Source organism: Acartia tonsa, chromosome 9 (genome assembly GCF_053477335.1).
Source record: "Acartia tonsa isolate MP-2025a chromosome 9, ASM5347733v1, whole genome shotgun sequence".
Classification (NCBI taxonomy): Eukaryota; Metazoa; Arthropoda; class Copepoda; order Calanoida; family Acartiidae; genus Acartia; species Acartia tonsa.
The window spans coordinates 31,201,374-31,226,887 of record NC_137268.1 but is presented as its reverse complement, the minus strand read 5'-3'; the positions used below and the strand labels follow the sequence as shown (position 1 = coordinate 31,226,887).

At 33.7% G+C, this 25,514-nt stretch overlaps 2 protein-coding genes across 2 annotated transcripts; one reads left to right on the top strand and one right to left on the bottom strand.

Annotated features, from left to right (window-relative positions):
- The first annotated feature begins 21 nt into the window (after positions 1-21).
- Positions 22-12,933, top strand: LOC145327825 (uncharacterized). The gene is made up of 5 exons (XM_080171371.1): positions 22-66; positions 2,665-2,766; positions 11,082-11,142; positions 11,411-11,462; positions 12,763-12,933. Exons 1-5 carry the CDS (start codon positions 35-37, stop codon positions 12,816-12,818), a joined length of 303 nt encoding a protein of 100 aa, XP_080027497.1. The 5' UTR covers positions 22-34; the 3' UTR covers positions 12,819-12,933.
- LOC145327824 (neo-calmodulin-like) lies at positions 12,927-20,116 on the bottom strand. Its single transcript, XM_080171370.1, has 8 exons — positions 20,039-20,116; positions 18,819-18,913; positions 17,535-17,570; positions 16,718-16,802; positions 16,436-16,505; positions 15,350-15,414; positions 14,914-14,957; positions 12,927-13,397 (listed from the first exon to the last, which is right to left on the bottom strand). The coding sequence occupies exons 1-8, from the start codon at positions 20,111-20,113 to the stop codon at positions 13,346-13,348; spliced, it is 522 nt and encodes a 173-aa protein (XP_080027496.1). The 5' UTR covers positions 20,114-20,116; the 3' UTR covers positions 12,927-13,345.
- Between the last annotated feature and the right edge of the window lie 5,398 nt (positions 20,117-25,514).

The window sequence follows — 25,514 nt, the reverse complement described above, 5'->3', positions numbered from 1 at the left end:
TTATTTTGAATTTAGTATTAGATTGGAGAACACAATGAAGTTTATTAATATCACCCAAGATATAAGGTAAGAGTAACTAATAAAAACCCGCGGCATTAGCGTAATTGGTAACGCGCAGCTTGCTGTCAGAAAGTATTTGGGTTAGCGTCTGGACCAAACCACGTTATACTAGAGACGTTAAAATGGCACCTACTTTCACTATGTCAAGCGCATGATATCAATAGTAAGAGTAGGTGGAATGCCTTGGGTCATAAACAGGCGAAGCCCATAATGATCCAAAGTAAATAATATAAATTTAATCTTCTTTTCAATATTCAGAATAATGTCTATTATATGAACAAAAGCGGACTTTAAAAAGGAGAGGGGAGGCGGGCCGGGGGGGGGGGGGGGGGTTATCCCATCAATGTTCATTTTCAAAAAAAGTAAAAGCAATAATATTCCCAGATCTTTTTGAAGCTTCCTTAAGATGGCTCATATTGGTTAAGATATTAAAAGATAAGAAACCTTACTACTTCTGAGTACTTTGTGTAATAATACATTAGATAAATTATAAATGCAATCTTTCCTGTTAATACATTGTGTTAATAAGCAAACATGTGTTATCTGTCGATGATATTGTGTCAGTCATGACAACTTTTTATTACATTTATTGGATCTACTGCAGTTCACAGAAAATATTGCTGGTAAGCAATATTTCCGAAAATCTATTAATTTTAAAGGCTGCTAGCTGAAAAACGGCTGAACGTACAGATCATACCCGCACACCATTTTAAGTGGCATTAGAAGGCCTACAAATAATCTGTAATAGCCAAGATCCAATGATGCACAGGGAAAGCTTCACTGCAGAAAAAACGCGTAAAATAGGTCTTTTTCGCGCATTTCTCTGCACTTCGAGATAGTTAAAGGGTGAATATAGGTTCGATATGATATGAGCTTATATGAAAGGTGCCATTTCATACTTTTAGAATATTTATGCCAAATTTAAAAATTCAAAAAAATCCTTAAGTAGATTTTGCAATTTTCTGTTTCAATTGAACATATGATAAATGAGATTGACGACAAACGGTTTATTTTAGCCCTTTACAAGACTTTTTTTTTACTATTTTGCTTAAGTTTGATTGACTATTACAATGGCACGCATCTTAAATGATAATTTAAATGTTTATTATTTTAGATTATATACTCTTTAATTCAATTTAAAAAAAAAGTAAAATTAATTTGCGTAAAAGTACGCCAATAGTTTTGACTAGGGTAAATAATACGTCTTAAAGTTTATTTTCTGTACAAAGATCATTGGTTAATTCTGGAAAATATAAAAACCCTCAAGTACGCCATTTTAACACACACACACACGAACCTTAAAAAAACAGGGATTTGAAATCTCTCTTCCTCCAAGAAAATTTTATCGATTATTTTTTTTTTTACTTTTTACATTATTTGATGTTTTTTTAAACTTTTAAATATTTTACTTTATATAATTTGTATGAAGGTAGAAGATGGGTATATTTACCCCTGATTAATTGGTTTCCACGTTATTACGACTATCCTTTCACGAAAGCTTTTTAATTCAACCTTGCTACAAAGCCTTGTGTGATGCTAGGGTGTTTGAGTTCTTAGGGAACCACACTAATTACATAATATTATCTTGAGTTAGACAGGTTTTAAGCTATAAACAGACTTATACAATTAGATATGTCAATATCTTTAAGTTATTTATAATCTATATAATGGCACCTTTGAAATAAGCTCATATTATATCAAACCTATATTCGCCCTTTAAGCATTATTGATTTATGGCTATTCCAGATTATTTGTAGGCCTGTTTATCAGGGAGTAAGGGAGGGGACAATGGGCAATTAATTCAATATAAGAGTTATCAAAGAAAGGGCATGAAATCCAGTTTAATCCAATAAATTTGTAGGAAATTATAAAGGGATTGGTAATTGAATAATAGATTTCCATAGCGTCATGTAAAGTGAAATCACAACTTGTTTTTGATGAAATATATTGAGGTTTTTTGGTGTGATTTTTATATTAAAAGATTATTGGACCCGGCCAGCTGCTAGCAAGAATATGACTGCCCCTTTTTATTCTGTTTATTTCCCTTGCCCCTTGCCCCCTTGCCCCCACCTCCCTTCTCCCCGTCTGCTACATTCCAAACTAACACAACGAGTGTTTATTTCCCTTCCCCCCACTTCCCTTATCCCTTCTCCCCGTCTGCAATATTCAAAACATACATAACGAGTAGCGGCATTCTATGCGCAAGTCCCCAAACTCAGTAAGAAACTGCTAAATTCTTGCACATTCCCTTTAAGCCAGTCCCCAAAGTCTGAGACTCCTAAAAATTGAATATTCGATCCATTGTCCCCTCCCTTACTCCCTGCCTTTTTATGCCGCTTAAAAGAGTATTCGGGCATGATCTGTATGTTCAGCCGTTTGGCAGCTAGCAGCCTTTAAAATTCATAGATTTTTGGAAATATTGCTTACCAGCAATATTTTACCGGGAACTGCAGTAGATCCCATTTATTTAGTCTTCCTAAATATTGTCTAAAAATATCTTTAAAAAACCATATAGTAGACAGATTGCAATTCGACGATATAATGTCAACCGTTATGACAGGGTTTAATGCTATTTTATCGAAGAACTACTTTTATTTTTTTTAGAAAAGAGTTTGAAGAAAAAGGAAAACAATTGAAAGCTGATTTGACAGCAGAGTATAAACGGAAGGGCGAAGAGAAAATGAAAAAAGTAAAAACTAGATTAAGGTAATAAATTATTTAAGCCCGCGGCATAAGCATACATGGGAGGTCTCGAGTTCGATGCTGAACCACTAAGAGTCATATTGTTGTGTGGTACTGATGCCTTGGTTGGAAGTTTTTACCATATATTGTTAAAACTTCCTGAAAAAGATCGTGCGATTAATGGTTTTGTTGCCTTTTGCGTGCTACTTTACCTAATATACATGGGAGATAGAGCAACAAGTTCAGTTCAAATGGACGATGACCTTACACATTTATATTTTGAGGAATATTTTTATATTTTTGTTTGAACTGCAATCAGTTGATGTCTATAGTGCCCTAGCAAAATGGGGATAGATTTCACCGTGTTTGGCTTACGTGTTGTATTTCACGTAATAGTAAGATAAGATAAGATAAGATTTATTTTCCTCAAAGGTACAACATATTTTATTAGATATATATCATACATTAGGTTACTATGCTTTGGTTGGTTTGATTGTTCTGGTTTGTTATGTTTGATGCAGGTTTGAGAACAATTTACATAATAACTATTATTAAGTACCTAGCATGGAATTGACCGAACTTCGTCTCCACCTAGTTACCAGGTCAGTTCGAATAGAATAAAGATGACATTTTACAAGAAAAATTCCATGCAACATTGTACCAGATAGTTGGCATAACCCTTTAAGGGTTGTGGAGCCACTGGTGTACTTTGACGCTTGCCAAGCCGATACAATGTTATATGTGCAAATAAATAATCTTAACAATAATGATAATAAAATACAATATCTTGCTGTGTATTTCAGACATCCTCCTACTATCAGTTGCCACTTCTCCAAGCATAAATTCGGAACAATTAAGGAACCAAAACCTTCAAAAGAAGTCGCTATTCCCGTTGTGATCCTTTTTCAGCTCTACATAGACAGTTTCCTTTGTAACAAATTATTCTCATTACAGAGTGGAGTTTTGTCCGTGTATAAGGACATCTCCACACCAATAATTACAGGATAACGATAAATATCGCGACAACGCTGGTCCAATCCAAAAATAAAATAAGATAAGATAAGATACTCCAATGATGTGTCCATAGATAATAAACCGTACCTATATAACGTATTTAGGTACCTAAGTGAACAAGGTGTAATGGTTGGTTTCGATTCCTACGGAATCTGATTTTTATTTCTTGAGAATGGATATAATAATCCACTAATGTACAAAATAAAATAAAATATAGTTCATATGCGATTCCTACGGAATCTGATTTTGGTATTTTGAGGCAGTGGGAGAGTATCCCTAAATGTGTAATGTTCGATTCCTCCGGAATCTGATTTTTATGTTTTGAGAACTTGTCACAGCATAGCTGTGTATGGGGCATCAATAGTGGGAAAGAAAAAAAGGGAGGGGGGGAGGGGGATGGGTGGGAGAGGGGAGGTGAGGGGAGAGTTGTTTGTGCTCAAAAAATGTTTACATTAATCTCACCATTTTTAAAGAGAAGGGTGAAAGTGGGTCATGGTAAGATTAAAAAAAAAAACTGTGGCGTGCTGTCGCGCGCTAAATTTTTGGTCATAGCTTAGCTTTTAGTGGAGTTTTAATCTTACTGTTGTTTAGACACGAAAATGTTCGGAGAGGAAGAATACCAACAAATGTGGCAGCCGCTACGCAATCGATTGACAATAACATATCAACGACTTCTCAATATAGTTAATGGTGACAATGTCAGCGATGAAGTGCGTCGTGAGGTAGCCCGTCTACTATACCAGCAGGGTTATCTTGAAACCGAGTTGGCACTCACTCTGTATAACCCCAACAAGGACATGGAGTATCATGAAAATAAATTGGGTGAAATAGCACAGCAGATAACTGCTCAAGAGGGGGCTTGTCTCCAACTTTAGCTCCAGAAAGTGGCCATTACCGGTCAAGACTAGTTATGGTCAAATTCTCTACGACTTCATATACAAGATATCCGCAAAAATATCCGCAAAACATCCACAAAAAATCGACAAATAATCAACAAGTCAAATATGGCTATTAGAAAAATTGTTTTGTGAGAAATAGTACTGTAAAAAAGAGCTAATTTGTGTGCTAATTTTAATTTTAAAATGTACCATAAATTCATCAATTTTGTTTAATTAATAAATCCTAGATATCTTGCTATGAACTTTCATTAATATTGTTTAAAAGATGTATATAAAGCAATAGGATGTCTGTTAATATGTTGCTATGGGTCAAGCTTAGTAATAATATTGCATTAGCATCAAAAAAAATAAAGATAAAAAGTATAAATTGATGAAGTAGATACTAGTTAAGTATGGGGGGAAAATCAGGGAATTGAAAAGGTATGGGGGAGGGGGGGGGGGGAAACGAAGGGGAGAAAATGGGGCGTGGTGAGTGGTTTGTTCACGGCCGTGGCTACCTACCAGACAGACGGAGCGGCGCTTATTGTTTGGTATAGGCAGAAGGGGGAAAAGAAAAAAGAGGGTGGGGGGAAGAATGGTTTCCTGGTATAGCACAGAAGAGTGAAAAAAGGGCGGGAGGGAAACAATTGGTTGTGAAGCATAGGGGAAAATACGCGGGAAACGGAAGTGGGGAAAGTGTATTACTAATTAATAAATTATATTAAAGATTACATAATGTATGGTGTTAAAACACAAAAGGGGTATAAATATGGGGTGGGTTAGGTCAAGATTTAATTGTTTCCAAGATGTCAAATCAAGAAGAAGAAGTAGGACAAGGCCAAGGTGCTATACCAGGAGGAGCGCCGGAAAATCCGGAGGAGGCTGGAGGTGAGGAAAATGTTCCCCTCCATGCTCAGGTGCAGGAGCTCGTCGCCATGCTCGACACGAGCGACGAAGTAGATGATCCTGTACCCATCGTCCAGCAGCTGTTGAACCTTGCGGCAGTGCCTGATCTACTCCCATTTCCGGGGGTAGACAGGCGCTGTCTAGACCTCTGGTTTATGGTCAAGCGCAGGTTGAATGGCGTCGTGTACGAGGGCGACATGCTGATGTGGAGGAGGTTCCGCAACGATGCCATCGATGAGGAGGTCCTCCGCATGATGTATGGGAACTATGGGTTAGTCGTGCGATTAATAGCAGCACTGCCCACGTTAGCCCGGTCCTTCCAAGCCAACATGGACGCCATCGCCGCGATGGACCGCCTGGTCACCGTCCAGCAGGACAGCCTGGAGGAGCTGCTCCATCAGGAACCCGACGGCGTCGACGACTCCAGCGACTACGACTCCTAGGTGGCTATGCCCTCTGTACAAGAGCTTAACCAGTCTGCGATAGTCATTATAATAAATTTCGATATCAAAATTTAAATAAATAAATAAATAAATTTTCGGCCAAAATTCAACAAAAACTTTGTTATTTTTATTGGATAGATAGAGGTTGCGTGATTCGTTAGCTGCTGGATTAAGAAAATAATATAAAAGAAATGATGTAAAAGAAATAAACTAAGGGTAAAAATGTAAAAACGATAAAATGGATAAAAAACAAACTATGCCAAGCTACTCTATACTTGGGTATGTGTGTCGGTTCCTACGGAACCTATTCGTTGTGATTTGAGGTTAAGGAAATGCTGTTTTATTGAATTTTAACAAAGAAGTTTAATGCTTACAGAAAGTCGTGGGCTAAAAAATAAGGAGTACGGATAGAAACTTGGTTTAAGCAAACAAAACAAAAAAAAACTCAAAGAGAACAGAGATTTTTAGCATTAGCAAAACAAATGTTGAGTAAAAGGAAAGAAAAGTATTTGTATTTTGATTAAAACTCAATTTTGTTTATGTAATAAGTAAAACATTTTTTCTTAAAAATATTTTTATTATCAATTAATTTAATTTCAAGTGGAAGGTTGTTAAAGATAGTTGGAAAAGAGTTAAGAGGGGCGTGCAGGAGAAAGTTTCTATTGGTGCCCGGTTCGTAAGCAAAGTTGTTCCTGTTCCTTGTGCCATACGTATGTCTGTCTTGAACAAAGTTCCAAGTGTTTTCGAAGATTTTAGGAAAAATGCCTAATTTATAGGCGTGCATGAATTTACAAACATTGAATTCAATTAATAGGTTGAATGGAAGTATGCCATTAGATTTAAAAAATTCAGCTGTGTGAGCTCTGCTAGGTAAGTTTTCAATTATTCTAATGGCTTGCTTTTGCAGTTTAATAATAGGTGCTAACAGATACATAGGGCAGGCAGTGAACAGGAGACAACAATATTCGATATTCGACTTAATGTAAGAAGTATAGAGTAGCTTTAGGTGTTTTTTGTCCAACAAATGACGCATTACTTTCATACTATAAATTATTTTAGAGACTTTGCTATAGACTTTTTCAAGATGATAAGAAAACTTCATTTTCTCGTCTATTTGAATTCCTAAGTGCTTGATACTACCCTCGTTGGTACCGCTAACAAGATCCAACTTAGTAATTTTTGACTCATCATTTTCATTGTGGTTGTTCATATTTACATAAACTTCAAAGTTGGTCTTAGCTACGAGCTCAGCGGGGGTGAGTATCTCTCGGGGGGTGGAGAAGACCATACATTTGGTCTTGCGGGGGTGTATGAGAAGCTTATTGGCATTGTACCATTGGGTCAGTCTGGGGACAAGCTCCTTTGCAAGGTTTATTAATTGGATAATATTCTGCTTTTCAATGAAGCCCACTGCATCATCAGCAAAGAGATTGATTAGGATCTCTTCACTGCATGAAACAAGGTCATTGATGAAGATTAAAAAAAGAATTGGTCCCAGGACTGACCCCTGGAGTACGCCAATGATAATGAATTCAATGGTAGAGGAGAAAAGGCCCTTAAAAAATACACGCTGCTTTCTATTTGCATAGTAACTACGGAACCAATCGAGTGCAACCCCCCTTATCCCTGAATTCTCCAGTTTGCTAAAAAGGATGTCCCTATTTATCATGTCGAAACACTTTCTTATGTCCAAAAATATGGCCATACAGGAAGCGTTTCGACTGAGTGCTTGGGTGATCATTGTACTTAAGTTCAATACATTATGAAAGGTTGAGATCCCTTTCATGAAGCCAAACTGGCGATTGCTAAAAAAAGACCAATCCTCTAAAAACTTGACCAGCGTATCACAGACATATTTTTCGATGGGTTTAGAAAAGTTATCAATGAGACTAATGCCTCGATGATTATCTGCCTCGCTGAGTGAACCTGATTTGTGAAGGACGACTATTTTGGAAGTTTTCATTTTTTCAGGAAAAGTGCCATTTTGAAGTGATAAATTATAAACATGTGTTAGGGGAGTGGCAATGGTATCAGCACAGCGAGACAGAACATACATCGAGACATCATTGATGTCTGTGGAACGCTTAGGTTTAATGCTTCGGATAATATTAATAACCTTGAAGGGGTACAATGGTTCAAAAAAGAGGGAGTCATGACATGGGGGTGGTAAGTATTCAAAAAAAATTTTGGGTGTGGAGGGAATTTCAGGCCTTAAGGAAGACCCAATTTGACTAAAATACCGATTGAATTCGTTAGCTATTTCTTGGTCATTTTCAATTTTGTTTGGGCCTACTTGAAGGTATGTGCACTCCGGGGAAGATTTATTAAAACCAATAACCTCTTTAAGAGTTTTCCAAAGTTTTTTCCCATCCCCATTTGCATCTCTTATTTGTTTTCTGTAATAATCAATCTTTGCTCTTCTCACTTGCCTATTATAATTATTCCTATAGACATTGTAAATACTTTCATTTTCAATTGTTTTGTCTTTTAAAAAGTTACTGTACAAAATGTCTCTATGCAATCTACAACGCAATAAGTAATCTGACATGAAAGGTTGTTGGGGCTGGGTGCGTTTGTTTTTTCGTTTTTTTCTAACTGGACACTTTTCATTATAAAGTTTCAAAAAGGTTGAAATAAAGTTATCATAAGCAATGTTTGTGTTGTCCTGACTTAAAACATGATTCCAGTTAGTGTGGTAGAGTGCATAGTTTAAGGCATCAAAGTTTTCATCATTCAATTCTCTTTTTTCAAAAAAATCTGGAAGTTTGGGTTTATTTACTTTGTCTATTCGGAATGAATTAATAATTGGCAAGTGATCGGAGATTTTTGAGGTTAAAACAAAAGATGACATTAGGTTTTGAATAAAATTCCCTACCCCGAATAAATCAAGAAGGGTTGCTGTGGTTCTAGTAACTCTAGTGGCTCTGGTAACAGTATTTATGATACCGTTAAAAGAAAAGGATTCAATAATTCTCATGGAATTGCTATTTATATTACTTATTTTGAAAAGGTCAAAGTTGAAATCTCCTACAATGAAGTATGGTATGTTTAGTGCTGCTATTCTATCAATCAAATCCAAAAAAAGGTCAAAAAATTCTTCGATTTCAGTATTACTTTGATTAGGTGGGCGGTAGCAGTTTAATAAACAAAACTTTAGACCATTGTAGGAAATTTTTAAGCAAATAGATTCAAGAATATTTTCTTTAAATGAGAACTTATCAAATAATTTATCTACTTTATAGTATCTGCTTACTAAAATACCCACCCCTCCCCCCCTATTATTTGCTCTAAGTTTAACATGCCAATCGTAATTATTAATCCCATAGCAATCCATATTTACATCCTTATTTAGCCATAATTCTTGGAAGCACAGAACATTTAAGTGGATATCGTGTTGCCTGAAGAAGTCTACGGTTGAGACAATATCATTATATTTAGAATGTAATGACTGACAATTAATACTAAAAATATTGAGAAGGTTTTCGTTGAATGTTTTCAGTTTTTGTACAATACCTTGTTCACTTGAAAAGACACAATTTATTCCGAATTCATTTTCGAAATCATTAAAGTAATCACCGTAAATCGGATTCATAAGATTTAGACCAACGTTATCGTTCAAGTTACTGTTATCCTGGTTAATTTGTTCATTAGGGAGGTTTGTCATAGTAGAGCTGGTCCAGGAGCACCGCAGGAGGAATCGTTTTAACGTCAAGTATGGACATCTGAAACACAGTAGATATTAATGAACAAATAAAGATAGTTAATATACAAAATATTATCGTTGAAACGAAAAAAATTACTATATTTACTATATTTATTCCGATTGCGTTTAGTTTATGTGTGTGTTGGGGGTGGCAACACATTTAAAAGCTAGTTTAGTTCCCCCTACTCATTTTCATACAAGTTCCATATATTTTATATGCTAATCAACAAAAAATAGAGATATGATAGAGACCATAGTTTAAGATTAATAGGCGACATTGACGTTCGAACGATTATAAGTTAAGTAATATATATATAATATTATAAAGTTCACGTCATATGGATCAAAATTAACTCCAAAATATTTAAATTATTCTGAAAATAATAACTATGATGAATGTCTTATGTTAGGTACCTTTTTTCGCCGTTCAAGATACTTAACTTCATGTTGAGATTACCGCCTTTGTTGCTATACGTTTTGTTTTATTGGCGGTGTCTCTTACTTCCTTGATTTCTCTGGATTTGGCCCTCGTGGCAACAGGATCAGAAGGTGCTGAGTCAACGGTAAATGTCCTCGTGGCAGGATCAGAAGGTGCTGAGTCAACGGTAAATGCAGAAGATGCAGAAGATGCGGCGGCAGATGCGGCGGCAGACGTGGCGGCAAGTGCGGCGGCGTGTGCGGCGGTAGGTGCGGCATTAAATGCGGCAGGTACGGCGGCAGACACGGCGGCAATTGCGGCAGTAGATGCAGATACGGCGGCGGTCACGGCGGCAGGTGCGGCGGTGAGCGCGGCGGCAGGTGCGGTAGTGAAATCAGCGGCAGCGGCGGCGGCGGGTGCGGCAGGTGCAGACTGTGCGGCGGCGGCAGGTGCAACGGCGACATGTGCGGCACTAGGTGCGGCGGTTGCGGCGGTTGCAGTTGCGGCATTACGTGCGGCAGAGTCTATGGGAGGGAACACAGCCAGGTCCTCAAGAGCTGGGGCAGGGGCAGACGTTGAAATATGTTGAACCGTGCTGGCTGGATGGGCAGTGATAGTACTAAACTGTCTGGGGAAGTCATCCTCTGTTAAATCAGCTTGGTTCGAGAAGAATGTTTTCCTTTCCTCAGGCGTTAACTTGTTGAAACGAAGGATCGGCGGTGCTTCAGACAGAATAAAATCCTCACTTCCAGGTATGGGTTGAGCCATTTCCTTCAGGTCTTTGCCGAACGGGTTAAGGCAGCGTATCCAGCGGCTGCCGTTCTTGAGGGAAAGAGAAAGGAAAGAAGAAAAAAACCTAGAAAAGATATGGGGTATATTGGATTTTATGACGTAAATAGAATATGCACGTCAAAGTGGTGAGATCTATCCCTATTTTGCTTGGGCACTAGAGACAGCTACCTGTAATTGATGTAAAGGTTGCAAAGCGATGAAGAAATGAAGAAAGGAAAATTAAATTGTGATTGTGAGCTAATGAACGTAAGTTTTATTTTTTAATTAAATATAATTTAAAAAACCTGTTACTAAGAAAATTTGAAAGTATTATTGGACTGTCACAAAACCTAGCTTTTATTCATACAAACTTAAAAAGAGTACTAAAAATCATTAATTAATTAGTATTAATCGGAGCTTAAGTTTTAAATTACATTTATTATTTTTCAAAAACTGGAACTTTTCCTTACCTAACTCCTTTTTTGGATTACCCTTATACTAGTGCATTTTTTTGTTAACTTAAAAAATTGTGAAGGCATGTGAGAATGTTAAGAAAGGAAGTTATGCTGATATAAACGTCTGTACAGGTAATTTACAATTTGCTTTGATTTTTTGGTAATAGATGAAATGCTAGCAGTAAAACAATTCAGACTTTTTTTTTCATATCACAAAAAACAATTAGGCATTTTCATAAAACTTTTTTTTTGTTAGCAAAGGATAAAAATTATATTTTTAAACCATTCAAGAGATGAAAAACAGTCATCTTATAAAGGCAAATACAATAAAAACACCCATTTTCACAGTAAAAAAATTCGGTTTCACTTCTGTGAAAAATGAAAGTACTGTATAGTGCGAGAATTTCAGCTTGTAGTATTTCCAGAAGGCTGAATACATTTAACAAACAATCACAGCTGAGCATCTGTAGATGTTTGTATTAGTTTCATATTTTTTCGCTAAAATTTTATGCTTACTATCAGAAGTTAAAAAAAAGATTTTGACTATGAGAAAGGGTGTTTCTAATATAAAAATGTAATAAGTTACTAGCATTATATTTCTGTGACCAACATAAGCTCATAATTTTGAGATTATCTGACGTAATTTAATATTGAAATTTTTATCATTAGTACTGAAAAACTTTTAAAATTTTCATTTACCTAAAATGTAATTTTAAAATGCCTATAACATTTTTGTATCTAAATTTGAAGCCTACAAGTTTGGAGTATTGGGCCTAGTTGTCTTCGAGCAGTTAAAACCGTGTATTTCTTGCAGGCTTTTCTTTCGTAGATATATAAAGGGTGTTAAAAAAATAAACGATCGCTCACAATTTGAACCACCATAAGTACTTCAAATCTTGGAGATAGACCCCATAATGTTTAGAGTTTTTGATGGGGCATGTAAAGACCTTTCTTTAGACACCTTAACAAGGTTTCTAACTCAATCTATGCCAATTTGACATAAAAAAGACAGTTTTGTTAGAAACCTTGTTAAGGTGTCTAAAGAAAGGTCTTTACATGCCCCATCAAAAACTCCAAACATAATGGGGTCTGTCTACAAGATTTTAAGCACTTATGGTGGTTCTGATTGTGAGCGATTGGTTTTTAAAAAGACAAATTTGTAATAAAATATGCACTTTAGGCGTAGGGCAAATTTCTCTGCAAGGGCTAGGTCTTAAGCTCCAGGGCTCTGGAAGGGTGAGTAGATTCAAAATTCAATATTGTTTTCTCATTGTCATTGCTTGGACATGAATTGTATTATTTTTTATTAGTTTTGGACCAAAACTGTAAGGTTTATTTTGAAATAAGTAAAGCGATTGGTTTTTATTTTAGCACCCTTTATATTTATATCTTCATCATAATTTGTCCTAAATATGTGATGATTTGTTTTAAGGTGTATTTAAGAGATTGGCTGGTGTTGATTGTTCAAATGTAAAAACCAGGATTTGATGATGGCCAAATTTTACATGTTATCAAATTCAAAATAAAAAATTCATATAGTAAAATATAAAAATCGAATTGCATATTTATTGCTATAAGGAGAAATAAACACAGTGATACATAACATTTATTACTACCTGACACAATTAACATATTGAACATTAATATTACAAAAGCAATAGTTTTATTCAAAAATACTTGATTAGATATTTGTAGGTGCTCTTATAAACATAACTTATGCTTTTTAGTAACGAAGCTACTATGTAATTCACTGCTCTATAATTTACTTTGTCTGTTTGTCCATTGCATGATATTTTTTGCTTAGTTACTTATGGATGTTGGCATCCATGTTTATATATTATTTTACTGTTACTACAATTTTAATATAACATTTATTACAAATAGTGCTCCTAAATATAACACATTTCTAAATATATCAAATTGAATTAACATTTAGAAATAAAATTTATACAAAAAATGGAAGTAGGATTTAAGTTTGCTGTTGATAAAGGGATTTTTTCTTCTCTGGAGTAGAATTATTTTTTATTATTCTTTTTCTTCTTGCTTGCATTTCTATCCAACATCATTCTATGAATAAGAAAAACAAGGATGAAAACATCCATAAGTAGCGAAGCTCAAAAAATATTATTAACAAAAAATTATCTATAGAGTATGTCTTTATCTTAAACAGGAGTCAAGAAAATCACAAAAACTAGGAATCGATTTAGCACCCCAACCAATAGGAATATCTTAAACTTGATGGAAATATGTAGACTGTAAACTTATTCAATCCCTAAAAATTTCAGCCGTTTATCTTAAATAAGTTTCGAAAAAATCATGAAAACTTAAAAATTTAGGAATCGATCTAGCAGCCAAATTAATATACAAATCTTAATGAAAATTTGTTAAAATATGTAAAATGTGATTTTATTTAATCACTAAAAATTTTAGTCTGTCTTGAAAAGATAACGAGAAAATTACAAAAAAACGTAAAAATATAGGAATCGATCTAGAAACCCAATTAACAGACAGTTGGACAAACCAATGTATGAATTAGATGAGCATATGTTATAGGAATCTGCACTAAAAATTTCAGCTGTCTATCTTTTATAGGAGCTGAGAAAATCACGTTTCCCCCAATTCATTAATTACAGACAGACATTTGGAATTATAGAGTAGCTTCGCTACTAAAAGAAAAACTTGCAGTGAAACTTTGGTAAAAGTTTTTTTTCGAGTAAAGGGGTGATTAAAGGTAAAAATTCTACCCTCCAATTTCAGTTTGATTTTAAAAAGGAAGATTTTAAAAACCTTTTTGTTGGGAAGGTATTTTTTTCATGGGGATTTCTTTTAGGACGATGGAGGTATCATTCCCTTGAAATGTTATAAATCTTCTCTGGACTTATGAAAAGCTTTGTTGTAAATGAGAATCATACTGGTCTAGCGGTTAGGGATATTTTATGCAACAAACCAAAGACGGAAAGGACTGCTACTTTATATTTCTTTTAAAATATAATTTAAGTCAACCTGTTGGCCCATTTGTGTATTAAATTAATTGTTACTTCTTATTTGATAAAGTTTTAGCTATATGTCATTTATTAGACCCATGTATTATAACTTTGATGGTAATATATAATAGGTAATACTTTGTATTAGTTTTGTTTTTAGCAACAAAAATCAATACCATATTTATAGATGAAAATCAAAATCAAATATTAAAATTTGGATCTAGAGCAGTTCACAGATAAATTTTCTAGCATTGAGTGTCTCCAAAAAGGCCAAACTTTTAACCTACAACAGAAGGCCTACAAATAATCTGAAATAGCCATTACTCATAAATGCGCGAAAAAAGGCTTATTTTATGCATATTTTGTTCAGTCAAGCTTTCCCTATGCATCATTGGATTTTTGCTAGTCCAGATTATTTATAGGCCTTCTTAAGCCGCTTAACACGGTGTGCGGGCATGGCATGTTCGTTTTCAACTGTTTGGCAGCTGTTAGCCCTTAAAGTTTACTGGAATATACTACCGTCAACTGCACCAGATCATAACATTTTGTTGTATATATGTTTTTATACTAATAATGTCCTAGCTTAATATTTTTCTAACCTGAACTCTTCAAAACTCAGTTTACCATCCCCATCCACATCAAACTAAAGAAAAGTAAAAGTTAATTGATTCTTCAATTAATTGGATTTCTTACTTACAAGTATATTTCAATAAACTTAAATTTTTACTCCTTAAAGAATTGTTTTTATTTAAACACTAAATAATGTATTCAAGCTTTTGATGATTAGTAATTTTTTTCTTCAGAAAACCTGAATTTATAAGACAAAGGGGACATTTTTTGCGTCTTTCCCGTGATGTTGAGTGAAACTATTTAGTCAAATGACTTTATTAAGTCAAATTGTTCTTACTTACGACCAAATTTATATATAGGAAATGGTCATAATTAAAAACAGTTTGACATAATAAGAGCATTTGACAAAACTGTTGCACACAAATTTACGGAAAATACGCGTAAAAAGAAATATAAGAAAATTACCTTTTTGAGAATAACTCCCATGTCTTCATCAGTCAGCCTACTACTCAGTTTGGTCAACTCTTTCTCTAATAATATGTGATATTATTTATATTTATTTCTATATTGTATATCATATTTATGCTTTCAATTTTGGTTCCAAGAAAAAAATTAAATAAAAAAATTGTTGGGTCATTTTTATCTATGAGCTATTTTTCTTGAGAGGGTGGTGGTACCATCCCCCAAAATAGTTTAAATCCTTCCCAGGATCTATGAGAAGCTACACTGTAAAGGACAACCATATTGGTTTAGCGGTTACAGAGATCCTTCGGTACAGACAGAATGATACATACAGATATATAATATACTAGCGGCTTCGCCCCCAGCCTCTAGGGGCTTTGCCCCTAGGGGTGATAAAAAAAATTAAGGTGAAATTCGTTTAAAGGACCAAGGAAATCTTCAGCAAAAAAAAAAAAAAAAAAAAATGGAGGGGGGATTTTTTTGTTTTTTGGGGGTTGGGGTGTCCCACCCCCCAAGAAAATAGCTTAAAACCACCACAGGACCAATAGGTATATACCCTGAAGAGTAGAATCCGATCGGTTCAGTGGTTACCGAGATCTTAAGGGACAGACAGACATCGTTCTACTTTGTATTATAGAATGTACATACATAATAGAATAATTTGTGTAAATGAGTTATTTGATATCTACTCTTTAATAACAACTTTGTAAATATCATTATTACAATTCTAATGTTTAGATTTGCTTTGTACCTATGTATACTTGTTGAAATTATTTTAATTGACCATCTGCGTATATACTTAGGGATACAACAATGGCCTATAAACTAATGTATATCCCTTATTATGATACACAAAATTACCCCTTCTCTAGATTACAATTAGGGGTTCAAACGTTTGGGCACTCACTTTAATTAACCCACTAATCAAATTCAATAAAAGTCTCCAAAGTTTTTATGCTGAAGAATAAGAAAACGGTGATTTAAAACTTTGGGGACTAGGGTGCTAAACATCCAAATGACCCCTCCCTCCCTGATATATACATACTTTTAGCCAATCTAATGATCATCTAAAATATAATATTATCTAACCTGAAATATATCCACTGTTGTCCTTATCCAGAGCCTTAAATGCTAATTCAGCTCGGGTTGTCATCTCGGTCTGCAAATATTTTTTAGTAGCCAAGCTACTATATAATTCACTTTGTCTGTCAGTCACTCCGAGACGCCTTGTGGAACGATTTGATTTTCTTATCTGTTATTTATGATAGAAGGCTAAAACTTCAAGTCAACATTTCCATCATTATTTAGCATAATTAACTATAAAACATGATTATGAATGTCCCCTCCCTCCCTGACTTTAATAAAACTTACCTCTGTAACAACACCATCCTTGTTCTTATCAAATATTCCGAAGAAATACGGAGAGGATCTTATAATTTTTATAAAATCATCTTTTCTAAATAAATAAAGTTTTAATGAAAAAGAATAAATTTGTCCATAAGTAGCATAGCAACTTCAAGCTTAACAAAACTTTAAAAAAAGTAAAACTTTATATTCTAATACAACAAGAAAATAAGAAACTGTGCAAGGACGTCCAAGCTTTTTTAGTAGGGGGGGGGGGGGTGGTGAGGTCATTCAAGTTATGGGGGTGGGGATGGATAGTTTAAAAAGAAGTTTCCAATGTTTTGGTAAAATTATGATGAAAGAGAGGTGGTTAATCATCCCTTTATCCCCCCCCCCCCCTCCTTCCTTCGACGTCCTTAAACTATGGTAGACTTTATACTATATAGAAAATGTAGTTTAATTTCCCCTAATCAAAAAATGTAGGATGTGCCAATTTCAAGACACAGAAAACCAAGTTATAAAGTAGATTTGCAACTTTAAATAACCAGAAATCTAAAGACAATGACCGATCTATTGATGTACTTCCTCAATGATGAGACAAAAAATTACCCCTTCTGTAGATTACAATTAGTGTTTAAAACATATGGACACTTAACTTTATGAACCAACTAATATAATTCAACTAAGTTGTTAAGCCAACAGATAAAAAAATATTTATCAATAAACAGCCCATTGTCCCATCCCTCCCAGAAAGATAAGCAAGCAGAAAACAAACTCCTGTATTTGTTAAACAATTTCTTTTGCGAGGAAAGTAAAAAAAAAGTAAAAGCTGAGGTAATCATACCTGATAATGCCGTCAGGACCTGCCATTCCAAGCACCCTAAGATAAAAACATGATATTTAGTCAGGAGAGTGAGGTACAAACTATTATGATGGTGTATGGGAGAGAGGGGTTATAACTAATATATATCACACTTTTTCTAGGGGATGGTGATAGGGGCGAAGTCACTAGTAAAAGGATCAACTATTAAAGCAAGTTTGTATATTTATCGTCTCTAATATGAAAACTTTTAGATTTTAATCCCATTAAATTATGGCCAGACACATAAAGAATAAGGTCAGATGAAAAGTTTACAGATAAAAAATGAAAGGAAGAGAAATAAACACAATTTTTATATTTTTGGACAGGATAACCAGTGTCTAATGATCTCAGTACTCCCACCACTAATCGTTTTAGAAAAAAATTTAAATGCAGGTGGAGGGGGGGGGGATTCTTTATGTCTAATCTCTGCGGAGTGTCCAGGCCCTGCTGGGCCTGGACCTTAAATAGTTTTTCCCTATCCCTGCAGGGCTATTCTGAACCCAAAGTAACCTAACTTAACCTTGTCAAAGGTAACAATTAAACCAGAAAATTCATCAATTTCTTGTTTTCATTTTATCTCAAAATAAGGGGGGATATTTCTTGTGCTCGTAGGAAACAGCAATGCAGGGACGTCCAAGTTTTTATTTTCAGTGTGATAAAATCTGGAGATGTAAGGTTTAATAGGGTTAATCTAATGTATTTTTATAATTTTGAGTGGGGTAAAATGAGAGGCTTCAAAGTTTAAGGAGTGGGGTAAACTAAACACTCCTTTACTCCAAACCATTTGACGTCTATGCTACAATGTCAATGTCATAAACATGCAAACATGCTCTAATAGTAGAAAAGATACGCTTCTAAACAAACAAAAAAAATGTGTCAAGGTAACATAAGTATAAATTAAAATTTTATTTATGACTATAATAAAACAAAAAGAAAAAAGAAACTACTTAGAGATATATCCTCATTCTCTTACTATTATTTCATCGTCTGACATAGCAGCAGTAGGTGACGCGAATAGGTGGTCTCTATTATGACGCGAACTCGATATCTTTCTGATAGCAGGCCGACAAGCTAACAAATACGCTAATAACTCACGTTAAGATAGTAATTTGTCGACTCGCATCATAGACAGCTTTCCATGGATATTAAAATAAAAAAAACCGGGGTAATAAAACTGGTAATTCATTTATCAGTATGACTGAGAATCGGTTCTAATCCAGCGGATATTAATCGGTGTCCAAGGCATGCTGGACAAATATATTATACCTTTTGTATTCGTTCTCGCTGAGGTCAATTTCATGTTCAGTGAATATGTTGAAATAATCAGACAGGGAGATGTAACCGTTACCCTCCTTGTCAATCTTAAACAAAAAGCTTTTTATAATGTCTATAAAAAGGGATAGATTTAAACACTCTTGACCGAACTATCCCGATTTGTGACGTCATATTAGACTATTCTAATGAATCAGCTAGGTAAAAATACAGACTTAGGCAAAAAGGCAACTTATTCTTTTTTTTAGAGTTGTAACTCAATAGTCTTAAAACCTTTAATATACCTAGAATAATAATTTTATGTATTACCAAAAGAGAGCCAACATTATGATCATAAGATCCAGTGTCCCATCCCTGCATTCTTGATTATCAGAGTTGTTAATAATCTCTTATATAAAGTAATACTATTTTTTGTTTGTGGCTTACAAGATGGGATGGTTTTCTTATTATCTTTCTACCCTTCCATATCCCATGGAATTCAATACCCCTAGAAGCTAGAGGAGCAACCGTCAGTATCAATATAGAACTGCATCTATTAAATCATTATTAGAATAGCGATATAGGATCCTGGTGGTTATGCATATAGATGGTCTTAATATCAACGTAAATGTAGGTCATTTCGTTGATAGGTAGGCCATTACTAGTCTATAATACAAAGTAGAACGATGTCTGTCTGTTTGTGTGTTTGTCTGTTTGTAGCGAAGGATCTCGCTAACCGCTGAACCGATCGGGTTCTCCTTTACAGGGTAGCTTCTCATAGTTCCCGGGAAGGTTTATAACTATTTTCTTGGGGGGTGGGACACCCCTAATCCCCCCAAAAATGAAAAATACCCCCCCCCCAAAAAAAAAAAAAAAAATTTTTCCTTTTTTATTTTAAATCTAAAATACGAAAAATTGGTTTGATCAAACCTCTTGGGGCGAAGCCGCTAGTATCTATATATACTAGCGACTACGCCCCTAGACTACGCTTATAGGAGCCCCTAAGAAGAGGGGGGAAGTCGACCCTCTACTTTCAATAATTTTTTTAAAAAGAAGAATTTTTTTTGAGGGCGTTTGGGAAGGTTGTGGTACCATCCCCCAAAATAGTTAAAAACCTTCCAATGACCTATAAAAAGCTACCCTGTAAAAGAGAACCCGATCGGTTCAATGGTTAGCGAGATCCTTTGATACATGAACACAAACAAATCCTGTTACTTTATTATAAGGATATCTACCTTTTTGAATATCTCTACCAGAGTTTGCCTTTGTCTGCGATCCTTCAGCTTTTTAGCAATTTGTGCAGCTGCCATTTTAATTCTAAAATTTTTTAATATATTTTTTTGTGAAATAAGGAAGACAACATCCAGTATAACAAAACATATAATATTTAAATTTCAAGTAATGCTTATACAGTTGACACTCTTTCTAAATTATACGTATTTATTACAGGAATCATCATGTAAAGTTTAAAATCTATAAAACAATTTCTAACATGACTTCATTAAAGACAAGAAAACAACCGACCCTTAATTTAAAAAAAAAACATCTTTTAAAAAGAATACCTACAATAGAAATTATATGATTTCTCTCATTGTCATAAAAAATTGAAATATCAAATCTATTTAATGTGTATTCAAAGATCTAAATTTTTTTGGACGGGTTAATATCTGGACTGCTAATTTTATTGTAAATATTATATATATTGTATTAATAAACAATTATTTATTTAGATGTTGTCGCACCCTCTGGTTAAGAGGTTATGGCATGAATAATATCCAGAATAAAGTTTCTGGATTCTCTTTCTCATGATTACTTTCTCTCAATTTTCCCTTTTCTTACCCTCTCTTTATCCTCTTTTTCTTCACTCTCTTGTGGTTGTTATAAATCTTGGGGGCTCAGAAGCCATGGGTTTTCTAGCAGGACGTAAAATGGTACATCTCACGAAAAATATGGGAGAACTATTATAGAAATCTCATTAAACTGGAGCGCAATACTAAATTGAGATAATATATGTATAAGTATAGATGTATAATCCAGACATCTACCTGGCCCAAGGGGATGAGACCCTTTTTATCTGCAAGCAAATTGCTTTCTGTTCTTTTGTAGGGACACTAAAAGCTCATTTTAAAGATCAAGTACAAAAGTTACATATATAGCTCATGTCCCCTTATTCTTTTACAATAGGTTAGTGCCGGCCCCTAATTGATAAGGCCTTATGTGGTTATATCTTTCTGCACGGGCTAGACATTTTTATAACATTGATGATTTGATACATTATTACTTGGATGTTGCACCAGATTTTCATGTACTCTAATAAAGTGATCCTCGTAGCTGGCTAAAATGATGATAATGATAATCCATCCCTTTTACCTCTGATAACGAACTGACCAATAAATGAGGTCTATATTAGAAATCTAATTTTTGTGACAAATTTTCCCTTGTCAATATATCCATTTATGGAGGAGTGTTTAGTGTGGTCCACTCGTCAGTCCGAGGGAGTTTCATTTAACAATTTCAAGCAAACTTTAATGTGCATATGTAATATTTCCATTATTATGATTAATATTAATACATCTGTGTGTAAACTGGAGGATTTGCAGTTTCGTCAAGAATTGTATTTTGAAAACAATTTGATTAAAAGACCAGGAGACATACATTTTTTTCATTATTAGAATACTAAGTTCAATATGAATAAAGATAACAACATTACAGCGTCCCGGATTAGAAAAATTTGTTAAAATTTTGGCCCCAAGCCAAAATATGGTTGATTTATGCAAAAAATTTTGAGGACCTCTTTATGGAGGTCAAAAATTCATTGCATCAGAACTATGGCTTCATGGTGCTCCCAGGAAAGACATTGAGGAGTATAATAGGGAAATTTTGTCCGTTTTAAAATATCTCGTTCCTAGCCTGAGAAAATCTCTAAATCTCGAGGAACTTTCAATATTCCAAGAGAAAATTTTTGAATCTTTATTTATTAAAGTAAATGTTTCTGAAAAAAATAGTTTTATACTAGGAAATATTTATCGTTCACCCTCTACAACTAATGGATCAACTCCTTCAGAGCAATTTAATTCATTTTTAGACATTTTAAGTAACATTTTAGATCAATTATCAACACTTAATCAAAAAGTCTACCTGGTTGGTGACTTTAATTGTGATTTAATTCGATTTAAGGACCATCCTAAAACCTTAGAGTTCATAGATAAATTATTTGCATGTGGATTTATCCAACTTATAAACCATCCAACTAGAATATCACAAAATAGAGCAACACTTATAGATCATTGTTGGACAAACTATATAAGTAATGAATACAAATCAGGAATATTAACAATGTATTTAAGTGATCATTTTCCTATTTTTCATATTTTATCTTCTAAGAAAAAACGTCCAATTCCAAAAACTTTTAAATATAGAGATTACTCTGAAGCTAATATAAATTCCTTTAAATCTTTACTCTCTCAATTAAGCTTTGCTGATGTTATTCAAGAAAATGATGCAAATTTAAGTTATGATTTGTTTCATAGCAAATTCTTTGATCTTTTTAACATTGTTTTTGAAGAGAAAGAAAAAAGGTTTAATCGTAATGTACACAAAATTGAACCTTGGATGTCTCTTGGTCTTTTAAATTCAAGATTAAGAAAAGATGAATTGTCTAAAATTTATTCTAAAAGCCGAACTATTGAAGATCATGATATTTACAAAACTTATAAAAATTTATATAACAAACTCTTGAAAAAAATGAAAAAATTATATTATCAGCAAGAAATTCAAAAACACCAAGGTGATTTAAAAAATGTTTGGCAGACTATTAGAGAAGCTGCAGGTATTAAAACTAAAACTTCTAGTTTACCTTCCAATCTAAATATCAATGGTAACATTGTAAAAGATAATAAACTCATAGCAGAAGAGTTTAATAAGCATTTTTCTTCAATAGCTGATAAAATTAAAGAAACTATAACTCCTACAGATAAGCCTCCAGATGATTACATTGAGCCACTAAATTTAAACTTTCAAATACCCCGAATTACCCCTAATCAAGTCATTGAAGCATTTAAGGATTTAAAAGATAAAAAAAGTTGTGATTATATGGATCTTTCATCCCATTTCATGAAAAACATCATAGAATTAATCTCTTCTCCCCTTTGTCATATTTTTAATAGATCTCTAGCAACAGGAATAGTACCCCAAAAATTAAAAATTTCTAAGGTACACCCTGTCTTTAAAAGTGGCTCTCTAGATGAAACAAATAATTATAGGCCTATCTCTTTAATTTCTCTCTTTGGTAAATTACTAGAAAAAATTGTATGTAATCATCTCAGTAGTTTTTTATTGTCTAATAACATAATAGACAAAAACCAATTTGGATTTCAAAAAAACCACTCAACAATCCATCCCATGATTCATTTACTTAATAAAATCACTGAGGCTATTAATAATAAGGAGTTTACCATTGGAATATTTTGTGATTTAACCAAAGCATTTGACATGGTTCCAATAAGATTGTTATTAAATAAATTAAGCAAAATAGGTATTAATGGAAACATTTTAACATGGTTCAAAAACTACTTGACTGAACGTCAACAATTTGTTCAAATAGGCCAAGACAAATCTTCCTTACTCAAAGTTGATAGTGGTGTACCGCAAGGAAGTATTTTAGGCCCTATATTATTCTTGATCTTCTTTAATGATCTTCCAAGATCAACTTTACTATCTATGTTATTATTCTGTGATGACACAACTATCCTAGCTTCAGGAAAAAATCTTAATGATCTTGTCAATTTTGTAAATATTGAACTTCGAAAAATTTCTCAATGGTTTCGGGCTAATGGAATGTCTTTACATCCAGTTAAAACTAAATTTACTATTTTTCACACCCAAGGACAAAATATACCCTGGGACGATATCAACCTAGTTATAGATGAAAATGATCCTAATTGTTCAAATTACAATGATGCTCTAGTTAAAAAACTTGATTATGTTAATAATTCTAGTGATATTCCTGCCATTAAATTTCTTGGTATTTACTTTGATCCTAATTTAAATTTTAAATATCACATTGAACAATTGAGTCTAAAGCTCTCAAAAGCATTATTTATTCTTAGAAGATCAAAAAATATACTTGATAAAACATCAATGATTTCTTTATATCACTCACTTTTTCATAGCCATCTTGTATATGGAATTCTCATTTATTCTACTGCTGCCTCTGCCAACTTAAAACCAATTATAACTAAGCAAAAGATGGCCATTAGATGTATCATGAACTCTAAGTATAATGCTCACACTTCTCCATTGTTTAAAAGACTAAATATTTTACCATTTGATTTGCTTGTCAAATATTTTCAATTACAATTTATGCATAGTTACAAAATGAATAATTTACCAAGATCTTTTTTGAACACTTGGGAAACTAATGAAGAATTTAATGATAATTATCAATTAAGAAACAATCTTGATTTTAGAAATCCTAGATTTAGAATTGGGCTTTTAAAAAGATTGCCATACTGTAATTTTCCTATAATTTGGAATGATTTTGATTGCCAAATTATCAAAAATTTAGCCAGTAAAATTCAATTTAAAAATAAACTTAAAGTACATCTAATTGATTCTATTAATATTGAATGTTCAAGACTACTCTGCCCTGTATGCCATCTAAACCTTTAAAAATTTAATGTTTTTTTTATTTTTTTCTTCATTTTTCATTTTTTTTTTCTTTCAACTGAAAGGTTTTCAGTACTAAACTTTTTTCTTTTTTTAAAATACACAATTCAAGTGTATAAAGGGGGGAACGACAGAGCTGCACGCGGGAAAACGGGACCTGATATAAATGTACATATGTACATTTTTCTTGCTTCAGAAACCATAGAAGTTGCCTTTTTTTCAACAGCTAGAGACAACACCGCTCACGCGACATCTTAGCTGCCAATGTAACTGCAGAAGCAACACATATATGAAATTCTATAATTATAAATATACTTATGCTTATTTTATCGTATATTATTTTATTGTCTTTTTTTTATATTGGAAAATAAATCTACTACTACTACTACAAATTGGACAATTCTCAATAAACTCTAAAAAATGGTGTTTTTTAGTCATTTCTAAGGCTAGGATCAAGATATTTTGAAACGGACAAAGATTCGGATTCTACTCCTCAAGACCTTTCCTGGGAGCACCATAAAGCCATAGTTCTGATGCAATGAATTTTTGACCTCCATAAGGCCTCAAAATTTCAAAATGCTTGTACCGTGGGACATTTTTTGCAAAATCAACCATATTTTGGCTGGGGGCTAAAATTTTTCTAATACGAGACACTGTTAACAACATCCATAAAAGTAACATAATTCCTTATTATTCTAGGAATCCAAATACCAAAAATCAGATGATAATATCTAATAAAATATTGCTTTTAAAAAAGCTAAAAATCATAATTGATGCCCGGATTTTCTGATATTGATTTTCTGGTTGCTACGCTTTATAGATCAGAGCTAACTGTTGCAGAAAATATCAAACAAGGTTTCTTACATACCTAAATCAACTATTAGAGCCAGCTGTTACGGGAGGACGTACATACGGACCAACCCCAATTGTAGAAATTCCCGCTTATATAATTATATATTTTGCAGAACCTTTGGATTAAAGTTTGGTTTGTGATTATTTCTTGTTTGAAAATGTTTCGTGATTTTAAATCATTGAACAATTAAA